Here is a 22,446-nt window from a genome sequence, read left to right as displayed (position 1 = left end):
TCGTATAGAAACATATATAGAATGTCATTTCATTAGTTTATTTATCTTTGATTTTGTCTCTAACAAAAATATGTAGAATAAATTTTTTTAAGAGATTTGTTAATATCATAAATTTGCCTCATACTATTTAAAAAAAAGTGATAGATTAATTCTTTTATTTGTATGAAAATTATAATTGTTTTTACTGTTTTTTTTTTAACAAAATTCTAAAAAATAAAAGATATTGAAAATGAAGAAAGAAAATAAAAATGCTAATCAAGCACAACTTTATTTTTTTAGTGTTACAAATAGTTATGAATTGTTTTTAATATTCCAAATATTAAATTAAGATACTTTTGTTTCATCATATATTTATGAAAATAGATTTTTATTTCCAAAACAACCCCAATAATATATCAATACAAGGAAGAGTTCTTTGATAATAGTAATTCGTATCTTAATTTTTATTTTTATTCTCTTGATATAATAATATTAAATACCCACCTTTTTCAATGAGAATAGAATTTTAAAAAAATTCTTAAAACTAAGTTATTTTTAAAAAAAAAAAAAAAAAATTACCCTTTAAGTGGTCAATGTGTAAAAGTGAATGGAAGGAATGAACTTGAAGTGAGTAGCTGTGAAACAAAAGATAGATGGATTCATGATGGAGATGGGGGTAATATCAATTTAGTAAAAACTAACAAGTGCCTAACTTCAAATGGTGAAGGATTTCCAGTCACACTCTCAAATGATTGTAAAAGCAAGAATAGTTCTTGGATGTTTGTATCACGTTCCAAGCTTCATTTGGCCACAACAAATATTCAAAGTGATGGGGAATACTTGTGTTTGCAAAAGGATTCAAACTCACCCACAATTTTGACCTCAAAATGTATATGCATAGAAGATGATGATGATTCTACTTGTTTAAACAATCCACAAAGTCAATGGTTCCAGCTTGTTCCCACCAATAATAACGTATAGTTTTGATTTTTTGCTTGAATTTATTTACATATATAATAGCATACTCCATTTTAATATATAGTATGTAATTCAATTCAATGCATTGGATTTTTTGTTTTTCTCATTCTTTTCACAGTTATGTGATGGTTAATGATTGTGATTTCAGGTTCAACCTTCCACACAAGCCATGTTCTACTCCCAACCCAAAATGAGGGACAGGAATATAAAGACATCTTCATATGCTTCAAAACTATGCAAGAGTCAAAGCCTTGTCCGAAAGTTTGGTCAAACTGTAGGATTAATAGTCTTTTTCTTCACTCTTCTTTTCTAAAGAGAAGTGTTTTTTGAGCGCTAAATCTTTTTCTTAATTAGCACTAAGGTAGTGTGGATTGTAATTTTTCTTATAAAGATAGGCCAGTACTTACATACAAATTACTAATGTATATAGACACAGAAATTAGACACGTTTGGTGGTGAAAAAATATTTTATTCAAACAAAAATTAGTGGAACATTATAAAGTGGTTGCAAGAATTTAACCGGTAAATGAATCGGTAGAAAAATTGGTTCAATAATTTAGTGGTGCAATTAAAATTCAATTAAGATTTAACTGATTTAATTAAATATAAAATATAATTATTAAAAATTTAATATATAATTTTAAATATTTAAATTTAATAATTTATAAGTTAATAAAATTTAAACTTTTATAATTTTACATAATAAATTGTCTATAATTTATTATTAAAAATTTACAAACAACTTCAAATATAAAAATATATAACTAAAAAACTTGTTTAAAATTTTTGGGAGCATTATTTTGTGGCTGTTAATTATTTTGTGATTGTTCCATCTTCAACATATAGCCAACAACTCAGAATAAATCTAGAAAAATTAACAAAATATTCTAAAATTATTATAATAAAAAACAACAACTCATAATTAAAGGTGTACATGGGTCGGATGAAATTGAATTTGTCCTAACCCAAATTTGATCCTAAATACATATTTCGACTATTTTTTAAACACTAACTTGACCTTAGACTCAATTAAACCTATATATATTCGGACCACAATTATACCAAATAAAAATTGGATAAAAACTGGATCTTTAATAATAATTTATGAAAAGAGATAAAAGTTACTTGTTAGTTGTTACAAAGAAGTTAATAGCAAATGTCAAACTTAAATCTCTTCATGAATTATAATTCCATGCGTTTTTTATCTTTTTTCTAGTTTCATAATTTTTATTAAAAATAAATAGATCAATTTATAATTAATATTACATAATATTAGTTAAAAAACACAAGTTCAAGACAAAACGTATTACCTTCTTAAATGCTAACATAGAAGAATTTTTAAATCTCCAACAATTATTTCATAGGATGAAATTCACTTAGAAATATAATAAGTACTAACTAAATTCTAAAATTAAAGCATAATCAACAAATCAATACTAATAACACTAAATATTTAAGTCACATACAAATAACACAAAATATTATGCATTAGTCTAAAATCATGTACTTCCTAAATGCAAAACATTAATTTTTAATATATATTCTTATCGGGTCGGACCGGGTGACCCGAGTCAGTGTCCGAACCTGATTGAGGTATTTTTTTGAGTGATTTTTTTTGGGTCAAATTTAGTCCACTTTGGATTCAGGCCAATGCATGCAAAATGTTTCGAGCCCGGATCATGTCTTTAGGCCGGACAGAACTATGTACACCCCTACTCAAAATCATTAAAATCAACAAAAACAAAATAGAAAATAGCAACTCATAATCATTATAGTAAAAAGAATGCAAGAAGCAGCAACAAAAGTTCTATATAGCAACCAGATTCCAAAATCAACAAAAATAGCAACTTAGAATCATTATAATCAACTCCAGTTTCATAAAAAATTATTAAAACAAAAGAATAACAAAATCAACAACTCAGAATAACAAATTCTTTTTCAAAAATTTAACAAAATAAGCAAAAATTAATAAAATTAGTATTATTAACTCAGTAACTCATAGTCAGTATTATTAACAAAATAAACAAAAATAAATTGATGCAGTAGTACTTACTAGCAATGCAGTAGTACAAAAATAAAGATGAACGATAAAAATATAGCCAAGCAGAAGAAAAGAGGAACGACGACACCCACCCACCGGTGCAACAGCACCCTCTACCTGAAGAAACGATTCAGCGATGACCTTGAAGTAGATGGTGATCGGGTGTTACTGTTTTCTTCTTGTTTATGGTTAGATTTGTTGAGACTAAACCAAGAAAAAAGGAAGGGTAAGAAATTGGAGAAAAAAGACCGATTTTCGATTAACTTGATCGAACCATCCGGTCTGATTCGATTTTTAAAATTATATAAACTTATTATTTTTTTTCTCACATTTTCTATAGAAAAAATATAGATAGACAACATAAACCAGCCAAAATTTTAAACAACTCCAATTAATAATTATTAATTTTATATTATTTTTCAAATTCAAATTTTGATTAATCATTATATTTTTTGGATTTAGATTAATTTATTGAGCGTATGAGTCTTTTTCAAGTACCACTTCTCATTCGGTTTGAAAAACACAATTGATTACAAGCTTCTATTCATTTTTAAAATATCAATCTCAGGTAAATACTGCTAAACATTCACATTATTTATGGAATTTTCGTTTTACAAAATATCTTTAAAGAGTCAAAAAACGTGATTTGCATGTTATTCTTTTTTATTTCCAAAGATAGATGTATTTTATTTATTAATTGAAGCAAAATACAATAGAGTTCATGTTAGAACATATAGCAAAAGAAAGAGAAAATTTCCAAAGTTCACTAAAGCGTGAATATAGCAACAAAACATGAATGAGGGAGAAAATAGATTAGAAAAAGAAAAGTGAATACAGAACTAGAAATTAGAAGACAACTCATTCACAAGCTTCAAGCATGACTCCACCGTTATTTTTGGAAGGATCAATTCTTGTTCAAAGATCATGCTATTCTTGGATTTCCAAATTCCCCAGCACAACGTTGCTAACAACGCCAATTGCGGCGACCCACCATATCGAACTCTGAAGTGCTCAGATCTCTCTGACTAGACCGACCAAAAGGAAGGTGAGTTATTGTTGACGAAATTTATGGTGATAGAGCTTTTATTCCATACCTCTTTTGCTTTCTCGCATAATAATAGACAATGATTGATCAATTTTGCATCTTGTTGGCAGCGGCGACATAATGGAAAAATGGAAGGGAGGCACTGGTTGAGGAGATTAAGGACAGGGAGCTTCTCGTGTATGCTTCTCTAGAGGAAAATCTTCAATTTTGGAGGAAGAAAGATGGTGCAGAATTTCTAACCACAAACTAACCAGCAAGTGCACCGAGTCGTACCAAGTAGTACCTCAGGTGAATGAAGGTCGATCCCACGAGGATTGAGGATTAAGCAACAATGGTTGATTAATTTACTTAGTTAGACAAGTAGAAAATGGTGTTTGAGAGTTCAAAAGTATTAAACAGTAAATTCAGAATATCAAAAGGCAAGCAGTAAATAAGTTGTGAATAATATATGGAGAAACAGTTAAGGTTTCAGAGTTATCTATTTTCCAAATTGACTTTTCTTATTAACTATTTTAATTATGCAAGATTTAATTCATGGCAAACTATATGTGACTAAACCCTAATTCCTTAGACTTTTTTAGTCTCCTCTAAAATTCATCAACCGCCAATTTCTTGGTCACTTAATTCCAATTAGAGGGTGAAGTTCAATTCTAGTTTATATGCCACAGAAATTCTAATTACCCAAATATAAGAGGATTATATGTCACGTATCCTGTTAAGTCCAGATAATTAGAAATTTAGGAGAATATGTTTTCAAGTTATTGTTCAAGTAAAGAGCTTTTCCAAGTTATACAATAACTCAATTAGAACAAGGGTCATACTTCCGTTCCACCCAAATTCATAAAATAAAGAACGAAAATAATTCTTGAATTATAAATCAGTACATGAATTAAAATAGAAAAATAATAATATCAATCCATACAATAGACAGAGCTCCTAACCTTAACAGTGGAGGTTTAGTTGCTCATGGTGCAGAGAGAAAATAAGGATTCTGGTAAATTGTAAATTGTGGAATGAGGTGGAATCCCCTTGTGGAAGGGAATCATAATATCTTTTATATCTAATCCTAATTAATTTAAAATCTAATATCTAAAATTAAAATAATATCTTTTTCTATTTTAAAATTTAAATTTAAATCAGAATTAATTAAATAATCTGCGCCTTGTAACGTGGGGACCACTTGACTTCACTGGATCTGTGCCTAACTTGGCAGGGAGCTGGGCCTTACTTCAGTGCTAAAATGGAGCCCAGAAATCGCCCCCAGCATTTTCTGCGTTTTCTGCATGTGGCGCATGTCACGCGTACGCATCAGTCACGTGTACGCGTCGATGGTCTTCTTCGGGTGTCACGCGTACACGTCAGGTACGCGCACGCGTCGCTGCACAAATCTCCAAATCACGCGCACGCGTCAGGTACGTGTACGTGTCGCTCCTCGCTGATCATCTCCTTTAATTCTTGTGCTCCTTCCATTTGTACAAGCTTCCTCTCCATCAAATCCAGCCAAATGCTACCTAAAATAAACAAAATTGCACGAGACTCAAAGTAGTATCCATAGTGGCTAAAAGATAATTAATTATTGATTAAACTCAACAACTTAAATGCAAATTCACTAGGAAAAGATAAGAAAGATGCTCACGCATCAAGAGAGCCTCCACATTTGACACCAGATTTCTTTACGTTGGAGAATTTCTGGACAAAACTCTATTGGAGAGTGCTTGAAATGATACACCACTTGGTAGCTAGAGCTTGCCTTATATTTCCTGCTTCAAGTTGCAATTCATTAAAATCTGTCTTCACTTTCTGAGATTGTGATTGATAGAATTTGCTTACTAGTTTTAGGTAAGAAGAGTTGATTAATTAGATTCTGATTCCAACTTCTATTGGGTAGCATTAAATCTTTTACCCATGTAATGTTATGTCTCTAAATTTCTGTGATAGCTGAAGGAGGGATTAGGAATGGATGATTAAGAGGGAGCCAAGGATTAGTGAGAATTTGGATATTGTTGCCATTGCCAACCCACCAAGTAAGCTACTTTTCCAGAATTGAACGACCTTGTAGAACACTCTGCCATTCCCAATAAGGTAAGTTACCCGTCTCTACTTTTATGATAAAACTATATCTATAGTATTTTTTTATAGACCCTGGCTATAAGGGAATCTGGTTTGGTAGCTAGTTTCCAGCATTATTTAGCAAGCAATGCTAGATTTTGGGCTTATAAGTCTTTAAATCCGAGATCGCCTTCTTTTTTAGGTCTTGACATAATATCCTAATTCACCCAAGCCATTTTTTTTCTGAACATTTTTTACTCTACCAAAATTGAGATAAAATACCATGAATTTCTCTAATTAGGGAGTCAGGGAATTTAAAGCAAGACAAAGAGTAAATAGGAATCGCCTCTCCCACTGCTATTATCAAAACATGTCTGCCAGCTGAAAAGGAGTCTCCTTTTCCATCCTTGAACCCTCTTTCTTACTTTCTCTTTAATGGAACTGAAGGTTGCTTTCTTAGAACGTTGGATAACCGAGGGCAATCCCAAGTATTTATCTTGGCCTCCTATGTGATTAACATTCAGTCTAGCCGCCAAGTTCAATTGAACCTCCCTAAGAGTGTTATTGCTGAAAAACAAAGATGATTTATCTAAGTTCACATTTTAGCCACTCACATTCTCATAATTCAAAAGCAGCTCCATAATTCTGTCACAACTATCCTCATTCGCTTTACAAAATAGAATTGAGCCATCTGCAAAGAGAAGGTGATTCATTACTGGGAATCTTCGATTAATTTAAATACCTAAGAGGATACTGTTTTGCTCTGCCTTGTTCAGAATGTAGGAAAAACCTTTCGCACAAAATATAAAAAGATAGGGAGATGGAGGGTCACTTTGACGAATACCTCTATTTGGCTTGAAAAAGCTATAGGGTTGTCCTTCAATAACAACAGAGTAAGAAATAGTTGTCACCACCTCTTATATATAGCCAATCCATCTTGAATCAAAACCAAGCTTCTCTAGTATAAACCATAGAAATAGCCACTCAATTCTATCATATGCTTTGTTCATATCAAGTTTCAAAGCCATCTCATTCACCAAACCTCTCTTCTTAGTCTTCAAGTAGTGCATGCATTCATGGACTATAAGAATATTGTCAGAGATTTGTCGGTCTTTCACAAAGGCACTTTGAGTTGGACTAATCAAACAATTCATGACGATGAACCAATACTTTGGAAATAAATTTGTAGATAACTGAAGAAAGATTTATAGGTTTAACCTAGGCCATTACCTTTGCATCTGGGATCTTAGGAATTAAGCAAATGTGGGTGTGGTTGAAGTTTTTTAATATTCTACCACTAACAAAGAAATTTTGGATTGCTTTAAAAACATCTTCCACTACAATATCCCAATAAAATTGAAAGAATTTAAAAGTGAATCTATTATCACTTGGGACACTCTGGGAATGAACACTAAAAACTGCTCTCTTAACTTCTTCCATTGAGATTGGACGCAACAAGTTACGATTCATGATAGGAATAACTTTAGCACCAAAATCTTTAAATGGAGGAGTTGAATCAGCATTGTTAGTTGAAATAAATATTTCTTTAAAATATTTCTTGGCAACCGTAACAATCTTTTCATAAATAATGGCATAATTTCTATCATTCTTTTTTAATTTTTAAATTTTATTTTTTTAAATTTAAAATTGGAGAATTGATGATAGAATTTAGTATTTTTATTATCCTCCTTCAACCGTTAATATATTATTCTTTGAACCGTTAACTATTCATATAAAATATAAAAACTAAATATTTTAAATTTATCCAATTAATATGAGCCATAAAATTTATACCTGCATGTGACAAATTTTTTAAAGATAAAAAAAAAAACAAAGATAAAAATGGTGATGTGAAAAGAGAGAGAAGAGTATGTATTTAAATATATAAATTTAATTTGACGGTTGCGTAAATTCTTTTATGTTAATAAATAAAGATTAAACTCAAATAATAATTTATATTTAAATTATTTAACAAATTCCAAAGATATTTTAGAGCATTCTTGAAAAAGTTTTTCATTAGAGTTCTCTATAATAATACACAAGGATGTTAATAAAAGTAACTACCTCACTTTTATATTTTAAATAGTAATCTATTTTAGCAAATAAATAGTAACTACCTGATTCGAATAATTTGTTATACTATCATTTACTAATACTTTAAGATGTTTGTGAGAATTCTCGGCAAATTTCATCGTTATTACTCTTTCCAAATCATTTGGTTAAACTATAAATATATCTATCTACTTATTTATCTACTTAATAATATATTAAAATTAGATTTTTTTTCTGATTAATAAAAATAAGGTGTGAACTTTTTATGAATGTATTTTTTTCTAAAATAAATATATTTAATAAATAATTAATACATTATCAACTAATGAAAGTGAGGTATCAATTTCTTATGAATTTATTTTTTCTCCAAAATAAAAGCACTATTCTCTCTTCTAAATTTAATTTAGAAAAATTATAATTCCACACTAAATATACGTGACAAATTTAAAAATTTTGGCAAGTTAATAGAATCAAATCATATTTCTATAACATATATAAGAATGTATATTTCTATTATATAAAAATTGAATTTCTACACTTAATGATAGAGCTGATGTGGCATATTTTTGAGCGTGTTTTTTAATTTATTTTTTATAACTCATTGAATATAATTTATTACAGTAAATTAATTATATCAAACGATTTATTATAATTTATATCAATAAATTAATTGTAATTTATTATATTAATTATTTTAATTCATTAATTTATAAAGTATATAATAACCTTCGATGATTTGTTACTTATACTAATTAAATACAATAAATACAGATTAATTTAATTAAAAAAATTATTATCTCCTATGTTTTTCTATTTATTTTTTTAATTCATTAAATCCAATTAATTATAATAAATTAATTATATCAATTAATTAATTCAATCAATTATTTCTTAATTTATTTTTTTTGAATTCAATAAATTAAATAAAATCAATTATACTAATTATTTGTATCAACTAATTGATTTGATTATTTTTTAAAAGTAGTTTTATTTAATTTATTTTATTTATTTAAATACATGAATTCTAACTAATAATTAGTTATTTAATTTTATTAGGATAACTATCAAATTCTATTCCTAATATAAAAATACATATTTTTATTTTTTTATTTTTATTTTATCACTATAAAAGACCATATATGCTAGAAGAAAATATCATTTCTTTACCAATTACTCTTTCATTAGGTAACTTTTATGTAAACCCCGATAAATTAGTAAATAATTAGTCAATAAATTAGTTTTTAATAAGAAAGATTAGAAATGCAAATATTATATCAAATTAGGATAGATCTCATCGAAACAAAAATTTTAACACTAATATCGAAAAAAACGGTCCAAAATTAGACCGGACAGGCCGAATCGGTTGAACCGAATCCAAACTGGATCGTCAGTCCAACCAGACCGACCTATTAAATGAACCCAGCATTGCCTTCTCCCTTATTTCAGCAACACGAAGGTGAAATCTTCCCAGGGAGAAGAAAAGCGAAACACCCCGAAACCTTACGGCAAATTTTCAACTCCTGTAACTTCTCCGTCTGAGTTCCGATCGCCGCACCGTTTGCGGCGACGCGTTCATCGTGTCGAGCTCTACATTTCTATCGGAACAATTTCATAGGTAACTTGTTATTTCACCCTCAGTCTCCTCTTCCCCCAATTCTTGAACTATTGAATAGGAAGTTGAATTTCTTTGATTTATGATGTTTTAGGATCCAATTAACTTGAGAAAAACGTTCACTTTTGCTTATGTGAAGTTTGGGTAAGTTGAGGATACGATAATTCTATTTTAATTTTATTGAATATGAGTTTTGAGTATTAAATTAGATATATATATGTGTTATAAATGTGTATTAGGATGAAAATAAATAATTGGAGCTTGAAATTGTGAATATTGGAACTTGGAGGAAGCTGAGCTTAGAGTTTGTTGAATTTTGAGGAGCTGTCTTGGTTTTGAATAAATTGATTTGGTCGTTACGTGAAAATCGGCCAAGGTATGGTTTAGGTTGCTTACATTTAATATGTAACGTTCTGTGAAAACTTAGGTTAGATGACCATAGGATAAGTTAGAACGTATGTGTATATTGTAGTTTTGTTTTGTTATTAAATATGGATTGATGTGGTATTGATAGTCGAAGGATTAATGAAATGTTAATCAATGAATTGAGGACACAAATGTCTAATTCATAAATTGTGAGACTTGGCTTGTATATATGCAATTGTTGTTGGTGGTTTTGGCTTGTGTATATGTGATAATTGTGGGTGTGAAGTATGATGTTTATGGTGGATATGGTGCTGAGGAAATATGACTTGTTGATGTTAGTATGTGCAGGTGAATGTATTGGGAGCATGAGAATTGTTTGAATGAGAAAAGAGGTTTTGCAAGTTTTTTCAGAAAGTTGGTTTTGGCCGAACTTCGGCGAGGTATAACTTGGCTTTCGGACCCTGAAATTCTGCCTGGTGCGCAAGATTCGAGGTGCCTATCAAACGGAAAGATAAAATTAAAAACAAAACAAAAAAATAGCGTTAACTCTAAATAGCACAAGTTCACTGTTTCATAATTAAAGAGAGATAAATGACAACAATATTGAATCATACCACTTGATCAAGTCTGCCAGCAATGTGCTCGACCTGATCTAATCTGTAGAGGGTCCCCTCGTATCCCAATAACTGTTACTCCATCTAACACAACCAATTTAAACAACATAACATGTACTTATCAGCATTTGTTTCACATTAACAAGATTTGTTAACAAACATATTTGATAAACCCAAAAACTACCTCACTTTCACTAAAACCCTAGGCAACCCTAACCTATTACTCACTTAAACCTCCTACATTCTAACTTAATTTTATTAAGATTTAACTAACAACTTCAACCAATTTTTTTTACTAAACTAACAAAGAAATAGACTAACAGCATACTAATTCACATGTTAAAAACATTCAACAACCATCGAATAACATAAAATAAAGAGTAAACAGTAACTCTAAGTATAATTAGCACGCAACCACTAAATAAGAAATAATAGGTAACTCTAACTAGTCTGAGAAAAATTACTCAAACTAACATATTAATTACTAACCTCAAACTGCTGATGCTGTGAATATCGAATCTCTTTAACGCTGGAATACGGAAAGTTCTAACAGAATAAAAACTGGGAGAAGGTGTGAAAAGAAAAGGACAAGGGACAATGGTCCCACTTCGAATTTATAATACGCTGAACTTTGCATATAGTTTGCCGGGGGTACGGCGAACCTTATAATATATACAAAGTTCGCCGAGGGTATGGCAAACTTGCTCTAATTACAAAAAAAACGTTCATTCCTGTAAATAAAGATTAAAACCGGGTTTCTGAAAAATAAATATTTTTAATAATTTATAACGAAAAAAATCCATAGGAGGTGTTTTTAAATTGAATTTTTTTTTATTTTGTTTTATGATGTTTTAAAACTTTTGAAAAAAATTCTCATATTTATTATATGTTAAAATAATATTTTTATTGATTATTTGAGCTATTATTTTATATAAATGATATATCTTTGTCAATTATATTTTATTTAAAATAATTAATTTATACAAAATATAACACTTTTAAATAAAAATATAAAAAGTTATATTATATATTAAAACAGAGCGCAAAAATGTCTTGCTGGCGAAGAGATGGCTGAAGGAATATGGAATCAGGCATCTAACTGAAACCGAAACAGAAAAGGTTATGTAAAATAGGTATTCTTAAATTAAAATTTTTTTATTTTGTTTTATGCTGTTTTAAAACTTTTGAAAAAAATTCTCATATTTTTTATATATTAAGGTAATTTTTTTTATTGATTACTTGAACTATTATTTCATATAAGTGAAGAATAGGATGTTCTCAAATTGAAGCTTTTTTGAAAAAAATTCTCATTTTTTGTATGTTAAGATAATATTTTTTCTATTGATTACTTGAACTACTGTTTCATACAAATTATATATCTTGTCAAAATATAGTACTTTTAAATAAAAATTATATCATATATTAATATGTGTATAAGTATAACTAAATTCTTTAAACAATATAAAAAAATAAAAAAAGTAGTTTTATATTTCTCACTCAATTAAAAGTATATTTTTGTTATAATATTTATGACATAAAAAAAGTTTATGTTTTTGTCTTCCTTCTTTTAAAAAATTATTTTTTATTTTTGTTATAATAGTGATCTTCTTCTTTATTGGTTGAATGTTCACACACACACACACACATATATTTTTTATTTTTGTTATAATAGTGATCTTCTTTTTTATTGGTTGAATGTTCACAATTGAAAATAAATTGAACTATACATGTATTTATATACAAATACATTGGTGACTGATTTTAATGGCTAATTTTAGTGTACAAATAACATTTTCGACATGAATTATTCTCCACATACAAGCATTTTAACTATACAAGTCATACAAGTCCATATATTCTATTTCACGTCATACGTGTCTCTTCTAGGCTCTAGCATGTCGATTTCACGCGCCTCCTAATTTAATAGATTTTTCAATTAACGCGCGTATGTTCTTCTTCGTACCATTACTGCACATTCTTTTGTTATCGTCGTCACCAACACCACCTCTTCCTCCTTCTTTTTTCATTGGAATTTCTTCTCCTCCTTCCTTTTCCTCATTCTCCTCCTTATCTCGTTGTTGAAGTTAATGAATAATTTAACTTCAAATTATAATTGAACCAAAACGAAATTGATTATTGTTCAAATTATTGTTTTGAATGTAATGTAAAAGTTTTGTATTGAATAAAATATTTTTCTGTATTTATAGTAAATTTGGGTGTAACACGAAAATATTTGGGTGTATTCTTTAAGAATTTTTTGTGTGTGTGTTGATAAATTTTGCAAAATTCAAACCTCTTCTTTCCCTTCCTCCTTATCTTCTACTGCTTCTTTTTCTTCTTTTTAATCATCAGCATCATCATCTTTTTTTTATTCATCTTTTTTTTTGTTTTATCTTCTCAAATTTCTTCTTGTTTTACTCTTTTAATAAGAATAAAAACAAAAAAAAATCAAACAAAGAAGAAGAAGAAACACATAATAGTATAAAATTACTTGGAAGTTAATGAACTTACATTCGATCAACTAAAAGAAATAAAGAAATAAGGAAAAAAAGAAGAAGAAAAAAAATGCAGCATTAGAGAAAATATTTTTTGTATTTGCAGCAAATTTAGGTGTAACACGAAGATATTTAGTGCATTTTTTAAGAATTTTTGGTGTATGTATGTTGATAAGTTTTTCATAATTCAAAACTCTTCTTCTCCCTCCTCCTCATCTTTTGTTGATTCTTCTTCTTCTTTTTCATCATTTTTTTTATTCATCTTTTTTTTCTTATTTTATCTTCTCAAATTTCTTCTTGTTTTACTCTTTTAATAAGAATTAAAAAAAAAAGAAGAAACACATAATGGTACAAAATTACTTGAAAGATGATGAACTTACATTGGTTCAACTAAAAGAAAGAAAGAAATAAGAAAAAAAGAAGAAAAATGCAGTATTAAAGGAAACATTTTTCTGTATTTGCAGCAATTTTGGATGTAATACAAAGATATTTGAGTATATTCTTTAAGAATTTTTTGTATATGTGTGCTGATAAGTTCTGTATAATTTAAAACTCTTTCTCTTTTCCCTCCTTATCTTCTGCTGCTTCTTATTTTTCTCCATCTTCTTATTTTATATTTTCATAATTCTTCTTGGGAGGAAAAAATCAAACAAAGAAAAAAATACATAATGTTGCAAAATTAATAGAAAGAGAAGGAAGAAAAAAATGCAGCAACAACAACACTAATAAAAAAATGACGATGAAGATGAAATACGCGAAGAAAAAGAGAAGAAATGCAAAGAAAAAGGAGAAGAAGAAGGAAAAGGAGGAAGAAGAAGAGGAATACGAAGCGCGCTATGGAAACCATTGAGAAGCGCGCGTGTTAACACGCTCGTATGGGTGAGCGTCCTTTTTGTTGGGTTTGACCCAACTTGTATGACTTGTAAACCAAAATGACTTGTATGTTACACTACATAACTATTAATTAAGAAACAAGATTCTTATCAAAAATGAAAACTTTTAGAGAAAATTAATCGAGATAATTCAATTTAGTTTAAATAATAATTATTTCAATCATATTATTGATATGTTAAAAATTAACTATATTGAAATTAATTTATACATGTAAATAGTATCTAAAATATTTTCATATAAAAAATTAAAATTTATTAAATACTTTAATATATTAAATTATTTAATATGATCAATACCTTTAAATATTTAAAGGACCCATTTAAATTTCTATAATTAGCCATCACAAGACTAAATCGAATTAGAGTGGTAATAATATAGACCAATCTTAATAAATCAAATTGGATTAATTCAATTTACTATTATAAATTGAATTGGGCTCTTTTAATTTTTCATGACCAAAATCCTAAATTTTTAAAAGCGAAGTACTATTTTTTCTACACTTTTAAATTAAATTGATTTAATTCGATTTATATAAATTCTAGCTTTTGAGCATAAACAGAATTTATATGAATCGATTTATGTGTGTATGTACAAATTGAATTTAACTTATTCAATTTACAAAAATTCAAATAGGAGAGACGTATAATCAAATTTCAGTAAAAAGTAATGTATAATTTTATTTGAATTCCAGTCATTTGTTAAGATAAATTACTCTTTATATTTCATATGCACATGGCTTTTTTTTAACACGTTATCTTTGTGATAGATTTAGAATTTTGCTTCAAAGTTATTAAAATTTTTTTAATAAAATTAAATAAACTTCATAAAAAAATAATCTTTAAAAGATAAAATATTAAATATATTATTTTATCTCTATCAAATATCAATGTCTCATGCCAATGAGTTATAACTCAAATAACATAATCTTTTCATACTCATCTAAAAGGTTACGAGTTCGAATCTTCCTATTTTTGATTAAAAAAATATATTAATGTCTCATCTCATTTTATTATAAAATTAATATCATAAAAGCTTATTATATTAAAAGACTCATCCCTACAAAAAGTATATAGTTCATTCCAACTTAATTCAAAAATTAAATTATCATATTTTTTTCTTGAAACATATATAAATTTGTTGAGTTTTGAAAACTCCAAATTATTATAATGATCAAACATTAATTAAAAAGGGATTAAAATACAAAATTGTTAACTTAATTGTATTGTAATGATAATTTGGTTGATTAACAATTTTGTTGTGTGCAGATTGTGTGACTGGACCAAAAATTAAACAAAGCCCAATGTGATGATAATATTCAGCTTTGTGCGAAAATGCTAGATGATGTGTGGCTGAATTATTATGTTAGTTAGGCCAAAATTTATTGAGCAAGCCTAATTAATCCTTGTTATAATACCAACAAAGGCTTGGTCCGAAAATTGGAAGAAAAAAGAAAGCATTGATGCATGCTTTCCTCGGTTACCCACTCCCCTCTTTGAATGGAATTCAAATCTAATTAAATGGATTTAATTGCATTAGTAATAGGAAAGAGAAAGTTGAAATTGATTTGGTTGCTTTTAATGAGTTATACGTTACTATACATAGGGAGTGAAAAATTAACTCATTTTAATTTCATTCATCAATTACATTGAAAGCTTTTCTCTCTTCTCTCTTCTCTCTCTTTCGGTCATGTCTAACAGGAAAAAAGGATTGAAGCAAACTATCAGAAAAATTACAGAAAAGCTATGAATAAACAAGAGGCTAAGATGATAATAGCCTTAGCAAAAAGAAGATCCAAGGTATGGTGTGACTGAGATCTTTACCACTAATGGCAAGATGTGGTGAAGAAACCTCAAGATCTCTATGCCTAAAAATGGTAGCAATCCAATTTGGTCAGAGAAGAAGATCCCTATGATATGGCTCGTTTCTATTTTTTGTTCATCCAACATAGAAGGTAGCTACTGTAGCTACATGGAGGAGGAAGCATAAGTGGAGCAGATGAAACTGTCAAGGATCAAGTGTTCATCAAGGGTCAGAAATTCTTCTTGGGGACCAAGTCAAGATAGAAGGCTCAGATTGATGAAGCTTGATGAGAAGGGATGAGAGAGAGGTAATTGCATGTTGGTTTTTGCTTTCGATTCCCTCTCTCGACTCTCTGTTTGAACTGGTATTAGTGTTGAAGAAGAAGAAGTTGGCTCGGTTGAACCGTTTCAACTTTGAAAGCTTTCCCTTCTATAATAAGGGTGAACGGCCAAGGTTTGAGACAAGGAGAGACAACATAGAGTTGTCATAGCTACCCAAGCTAATAGAAGTTATTCTCCTTCAATGTGTTTCATTTTATATTTTCTTTAGTTTTGTCTGTCTGAGTCTCATGGTGAAAAAGGCAAACAGTGAGGTTTGTAAGAAAAAGTCAGTGAGTAAAATACGGCAAAGTGTACAAAATTAAAGAAAAAGCCATAGGTGTCTTAGAGGTCCTTTGTACATCTGTGTTGTGTATCATGATTCTGTGGGAATTCCCTTGAAAGTTGGGTTAGCACTTAGTAGTTGATAGCTTGGTAGGTGACCAAGTCAAGTTTAGGATTGGGAATAGATTATGGACTTGTCCCAGATAGGAAGGGTAGTTCCTAGGGAGAATTGGTGTTTGTAATCTGTATGATTATAGTGAAATTCCATCATTATTGTGATAGAGACTGGATGTAGGCTGCATTGTAGTTAGCAGTTGAACCAGGATACTTCTTGGTGTGATTCTCTCTCTCTCTTCTACTCCATTTCTGATTCTGTTGCCTAGGAGACAAAATTGCAAAATATCTCCTGACTGGTTACGAGACAAAAAGAAAATGTCTCTTGACTAGTTACGAGACAAAAATAAGAAATATTTCCTAAAGCATTCATAAAAAGCAGAAAGTGTTCTCAAGAAAAAAGGGCTAAGATTCAACCCCCCTTCTCTTAGTCACTGATTACCATCAATTGGTATCAGAGCGTGGTCTCAAAGAGATCAAGTTTTGCAGCTTGGAGAAAAGATCTTGATGACAGATAATAGTGGCTTGAACCTGGTGGCCTATACTCTGACAGAAGAGAAATCAAGCAATAGACCTCCTCTCTTTAATAGAAAGAACTACACTTATTGGAAGAAAAGAAAGAAGATCTTTATTCAATCAGTAGATTATAGACTCTGGAAAATAATCTTCGAAGGTCGTCAATTTCCAACCACTACAAGAGCTGATGGTGTGGTTTCTCTCAAAGGTGAAGGCAGTTGGACTGAAGAAGACAGAAAAAAGGTGGAGCTCAATGCCAAGGCTATCAACTTGCTCAACTGTACAATCAGTTTCGAGGAATACCGATGGGTATCAAGATGCACAACAGCAAAGGAAATCTGGGACAAACTTCAAATCACTCATGAAGGACCAACTCTAGTGAAGAAGACTAGAATAGACATGCTAAACAGAGAGTATGAAATGTTCTCAATGAAGGAAGGAGAAATGATAGATGAATTGTTTGAAAGATTCAACATCATCATCAATGGCTTGGATGCTATGGGGATCACAAATCCAGAATCTGTGCTTATGAAGAGAATTTTGAAAAGTCTTACAAAAGAATGGGAAACTAAGACAATAGTGATATCTGAGAGTAGTGGTCTTGATTCCATGACTTATGATGATTTGAGAGGAAATTTACTTGCTTTTGAACACACATACTTGAAAAAAGATACAAAAAAGAAAGGAATATCTCTCAAATCTGTTACTAACCCTCTGGATAATAAATCCAGTGATAACTCTTCTGAAAATGATTTTATTTTGTTTGCTAAGAAATTCAGAAAAATGGTAAAAATGAAGGAAAGAAACAAAGGAAGCAACTCAAGGAAGAAGGATCTCAGCAAAGTGATCTGCTATAAATGCAAAGAGGCTGGACACTTCAAATCTAATTGCCCCAAACTGAAGAAAGAAGAGAAGCCGAAAGAAGGAAGGAAGAAGGAACTCATGGATTCTTGGAAAAACTTGGAAAACGATTATGATGAAGATGAAGAATCTGAAACCAAGTCTCAAACTTGCCTCATGGCAGATCACGTGGAACAGGTAGTTTTCCCTAACCCTGACACTGAAGACCTTCATCTCATGATAGATCACCTTTCTGAAAAGATTAGATGCTTCCTAAGAGAAAATCAAGATCTTGAGTCTCAAATTGCTATTCTAAAAGCTGAAAATGATTTTTTGAAAGATAAACTAAGGGAGGCTGAAACTGCTGTTGAACTTGTTGAAGAAAACAAGCAGTTACAAGCTCAAATTAAAATTTGTGAATACCACCATTCGGTAACTGCAAATCTGAATTATTTTGAAGAAAATAAGTGGCTGCATAAAGAGATAAAAAGGCTTAAAGAAGACTTAACCAACTTTGCTCAAAGCTCAGAAAATTTAAATAAACTCTTGGCTAGTCAAAAACCTCTTTATGATAAAGCTGGGTTGGGTTTTCATAAATTTGGAAAATCTGTTGAAAAATCTTCTTTTACAAACATGACATCATCTTCAAATGATGTAAGGTTTCAAAACTCAACAAGCTTTGTGAAAACAGCAACTCATAGATTTTGTAGATTATGCAACCGGAATGGACACTTTCCTATTCAATGTTTCTTTAGTGAAAGAATAATTGGAGACAAAGTTTGTAAAATTGTTTGTGACTATAATGGCTTGGGACAAAGAAGAAGGTTTGACGTCAAAAGATCCAAAAGATTTGGATACCTAAGGTCAGTTGAGATTATTTTGTAGGTTTGCCTAGCATCCAAGCGGAAGGACAACATGTGGTATATGGATAGTGGATGCTCTAAGCACATGACCGGAAAGGCAACCTTCTTCATTAAGCTTGATGAATATGATAGAGGGTTTGTCACTTTCGGTGATAATGGAAAAGGAAAGATGGTGGCCATAGAAAAAGTTGGTAAAAGCTTCTCTTCCTTCATAAATGATGTTTTACCTGTTGATGGGCTGAAACACAATTTACTAAGCATTAGCCAATTATGTGATCTTGGTTATGAATTTATTTTTAGAAAATTAGATTGCTTAGTTATTTGTGAAAAATCTGGAAAAATCTTGTTTGAAGCTAAAAGGTGTAATAATGTGTATGGATTGACTCTTAAGGATTTAAAAGATCAAAATGTGACATGTTTTACATCATTTGAATCTGAAAAATGGCTTTGGCATAAGAAATTGGGTATGCAAGTATGTACCAAATTTCTAAGCTTGTTAAGAAAAACTTGGTAAGAGGAATTCCAAACATTAAATTTGATAAGGATATTACTTGTGATGCTTGTCAACTAGGCAAACAAGTAAAATCCTCTTTTAAACCAAAAGATGGAATCTCTACCAAGAGGCCATTGAAAATGTTGCACATTGATCTTTTTGGTCCCACTAGAACCCAAAGTTTAGGAGGTAAACATTATGATTTGGTGGTGGTGGATGACTACTCTAGATTCGGTTGGGTACTCTTCCTACCTCATAAGAATGATGCTTTCCATGCTCTTTCAACCCTTTGTAAAAGGATTCAAATTGAAAAAGATTTAAAAGTTGCCCACTTAAGAAGTGATCAGGAAAAAGAATTTAAAAATCACGATTTTGAAAAATTCTGTGATGATTTTAGAATTGCTCATAATTTTTCATGTTCTAGAACTTCTCAAGAAAATGGGGTAGTTGAAAGAAGGAATAGAAGCCTTCAAGAAATGACTAGGGCTATGCTTTGTGCAAATAATGTTCCAAAATTTTTGTGGGTTGAAGCTGTAAACACAGCTTGTTATATTTTGAATAGGACTATCATTCGAAAAAGGGTTAAAGAAAATTCCTTATGAGTTATAGAAAGGAACCTGTTACGGCCTGGCCCAAACCACTCGGGGGTCAACCCGACCCACGGATGACCCGACCCGAACGGTCGGGCACATTCGGCTCACTTCGCGACCCGGACACGCGTCCTTGACAGCTCTCTGCTACAGCTGTGCGAGGAAGCTTCGAGGAAGGTGGGCCTGTCTTTGCGGGGCCCACCTCTGACATGGTATAAATGGGGAGGGACCTATCCCTCCCCCAAGGTACGTCACACACTGCCTTACCCTCTTTTTTGCCTGCACATTCGACTGAGTTGAGCGTCGGAGAGTCATTGCAGGTGACATCCCCCTCTTTGTCGAGAGCTTGGAACGTCGGTTTCCCATCTCGCCCTCACGAGCCATTCCAGATCACGCCCCAGCTATCCACACGAGGACCACTCCGAACCGTTCGGTACCCGACTTATTGAACATTGGCGCCGTCTGTGGGGATCCTGAATGGAGATCGTGCCTGGTCCGGGGGACCACGGCTGCGCAGCGGGCCCCGAGGGGGCGGCCTCCGTTGCCTCCCACCGCGAGCGGCTGAGATCCTCTCCACGACGAACCGAGCCGCAGTCGAGAGCACAAGAAAGGCGCCCCTTCGGGGGAACCGGTAGCAGCAGGGCCAGGATAATACAGGAGTTGCGCCATAGGGTGCAGAACTTGGAGCGCCAACTGGCAGATCAGGAACACCGTCAACAGACATCTGATCCCGATTACTCTCAGTCTCCCGAGAGTTGGGGAAGAACCTCCCACCGAAGTAGTCGCTCCTGACGTACTTCCGTCCCGAGATCAGAATCGGGGAGTAGCCAGGAGAATGTTGAACACCCCAAGAGGCGAAACGACACAATCATCTACGCCCGGGGCAAACAGGCGGGCGTCATGAGACGAGACCGCAAAAACGGAGAAGAGAGGTCCGGGGGAACACGGCGACCCGTCATCATGGACGCCACCCCATTCCATCGTTCTATCCTCGAGGTCCGGTTGCCAAAGCACTTTGACAAACCAATGGGCATGAGGTATGACGAGACACAAGACCCACAGGAGCACCTCACGGCCTTTGAGGCCCGAATGAACCTCGAGGGAGTAGGAGACGAAGTAAGGTGTCGCGCTTTTCCAGTTACCCTGGCAGGCCCTATGATACGGTGGTTCAATAGCCTCCCACAGGGGTCCGTGGCAGGTTTTTCGGATATCAGCCGCGCCTTCTTAGCCCAATTCACCACCAGAATCGCCAAGGCCAAACACCCGATTAATCTGCTCGGCGTCACTCAGAAAGCCGACGAGACGACCAGAAAGTACCTAGATCGCTTCAATGATGAATGCTTGGAAATCGAGGGGTTAACAGTTTCGGTGGTGAGTCTCTGCCTGACGAACGGACTTCTCAACGAGGACTTCAGAAAACATCTCACCACAAAGCCAGTTTGGACGATGCAAGAGATCCAAACGGTAGCCCGCGAATATGTTAATGATGAGGAAGTCAGCCGAGTAGTGGCTGCCAACAAGCGGCAACCCTCCTATACTCACCCCAGGCAACATGGCAACGGAGAAAGATAGAAGGAGCACGCCAGAGACGGCGGTCCAAACAGGACTCCTAGACCGTTTCCTCGTGTGGGAAAGTTCACCAACTACACTCTCCTCACTCGTCCCATCATTGAAGTCTACCAGCAGATAGCTGAGAAGGGAATCTTGTCGAAGCACCGTCCATTGAAAAACCGGACTGGCGGTAACAAGAGCCTTTACTGCGATTACCATAAGGGCTACAGACACAAAACGCAGGACTATTTCGACCTAAAAGATGCGCTCGAACAAGCGATTAGGGATGGGAAACTAGCTGATTTCTCTCACCTCATCAGAGAACCGAGGAGACGGGGTCTCAACCAAGATGGGGAAGACAAGTCCCGAACGGCGAAGCGACGACAAGAGCCAAGGGACGAGGACCACGGCTCACCGTAGTAAATGTAATGACCGCGAGGAACACAGCCCCAAGATCAAGATCAGCACATAGAAAAGACACCAAAGTCCTGGCGATCTCCTCCTCAACCTCACGAAGCTCCAAAAGGGCCTCGTCCATTTCCTTTGGACCTAAAGACCAATGGTTCGACGAGATCCTGGAAAGCCCCCCATGGTCATTACGGCCTGGGTGGGAACTGGCCTCGTCAAACGGATCCTTATAGATACAGGGGCAGACTCGAACATTATGTTCCGCAACGTCTTCGATACATTAGGACTGCGGGACGCCGACCTGACGACTCACCAGCACGGTGTCGTAGGGCTAGGTGATAACTTCATCAAGCCAGACGGGATAATCTCCCTACTAGTCTCTATTGGAGGGGAACAGGGACGGAGATCGGTTATGGCCGAGTTCGTAGTCCTGTGAGACTCTACGGTCTATAACATCATACTAGGGAGAAAAACCATCAACGATGTCGGAGCCATAATCAACACAAAGCTGTTAATCATGAAGTTCGTCACGGACAACGGATAT

At 32.7% G+C, this 22,446-nt stretch overlaps 2 protein-coding genes across 2 annotated transcripts; both read left to right on the top strand.

Annotated features, from left to right (window-relative positions):
* The first annotated feature begins 17,148 nt into the window (after window positions 1-17,148).
* Window positions 17,149-20,392, top strand: LOC107471045 (uncharacterized). The gene is made up of 3 exons (XM_016090488.1): window positions 17,149-18,774; window positions 18,883-19,332; window positions 20,264-20,392. Exons 1-3 carry the CDS (start codon window positions 17,149-17,151, stop codon window positions 20,390-20,392), a joined length of 2,205 nt encoding a protein of 734 aa, XP_015945974.1.
* A 511-nt stretch (window positions 20,393-20,903) lies between these two features.
* Window positions 20,904-21,914, top strand: LOC107471046 (uncharacterized). The gene is made up of 2 exons (XM_016090489.1): window positions 20,904-21,498; window positions 21,619-21,914. The coding sequence occupies exons 1-2, from the start codon at window positions 20,904-20,906 to the stop codon at window positions 21,912-21,914; spliced, it is 891 nt and encodes a 296-aa protein (XP_015945975.1).
* The last annotated feature ends 532 nt before the right edge of the window (window positions 21,915-22,446 follow it).

This window comes from Arachis duranensis, chromosome 10, assembly GCF_000817695.3.
Source record: "Arachis duranensis cultivar V14167 chromosome 10, aradu.V14167.gnm2.J7QH, whole genome shotgun sequence".
NCBI lineage: Eukaryota > Viridiplantae > Streptophyta > Magnoliopsida > Fabales > Fabaceae > Arachis > Arachis duranensis.
This window is presented reverse-complemented; position numbering and strand designations above follow the sequence as displayed.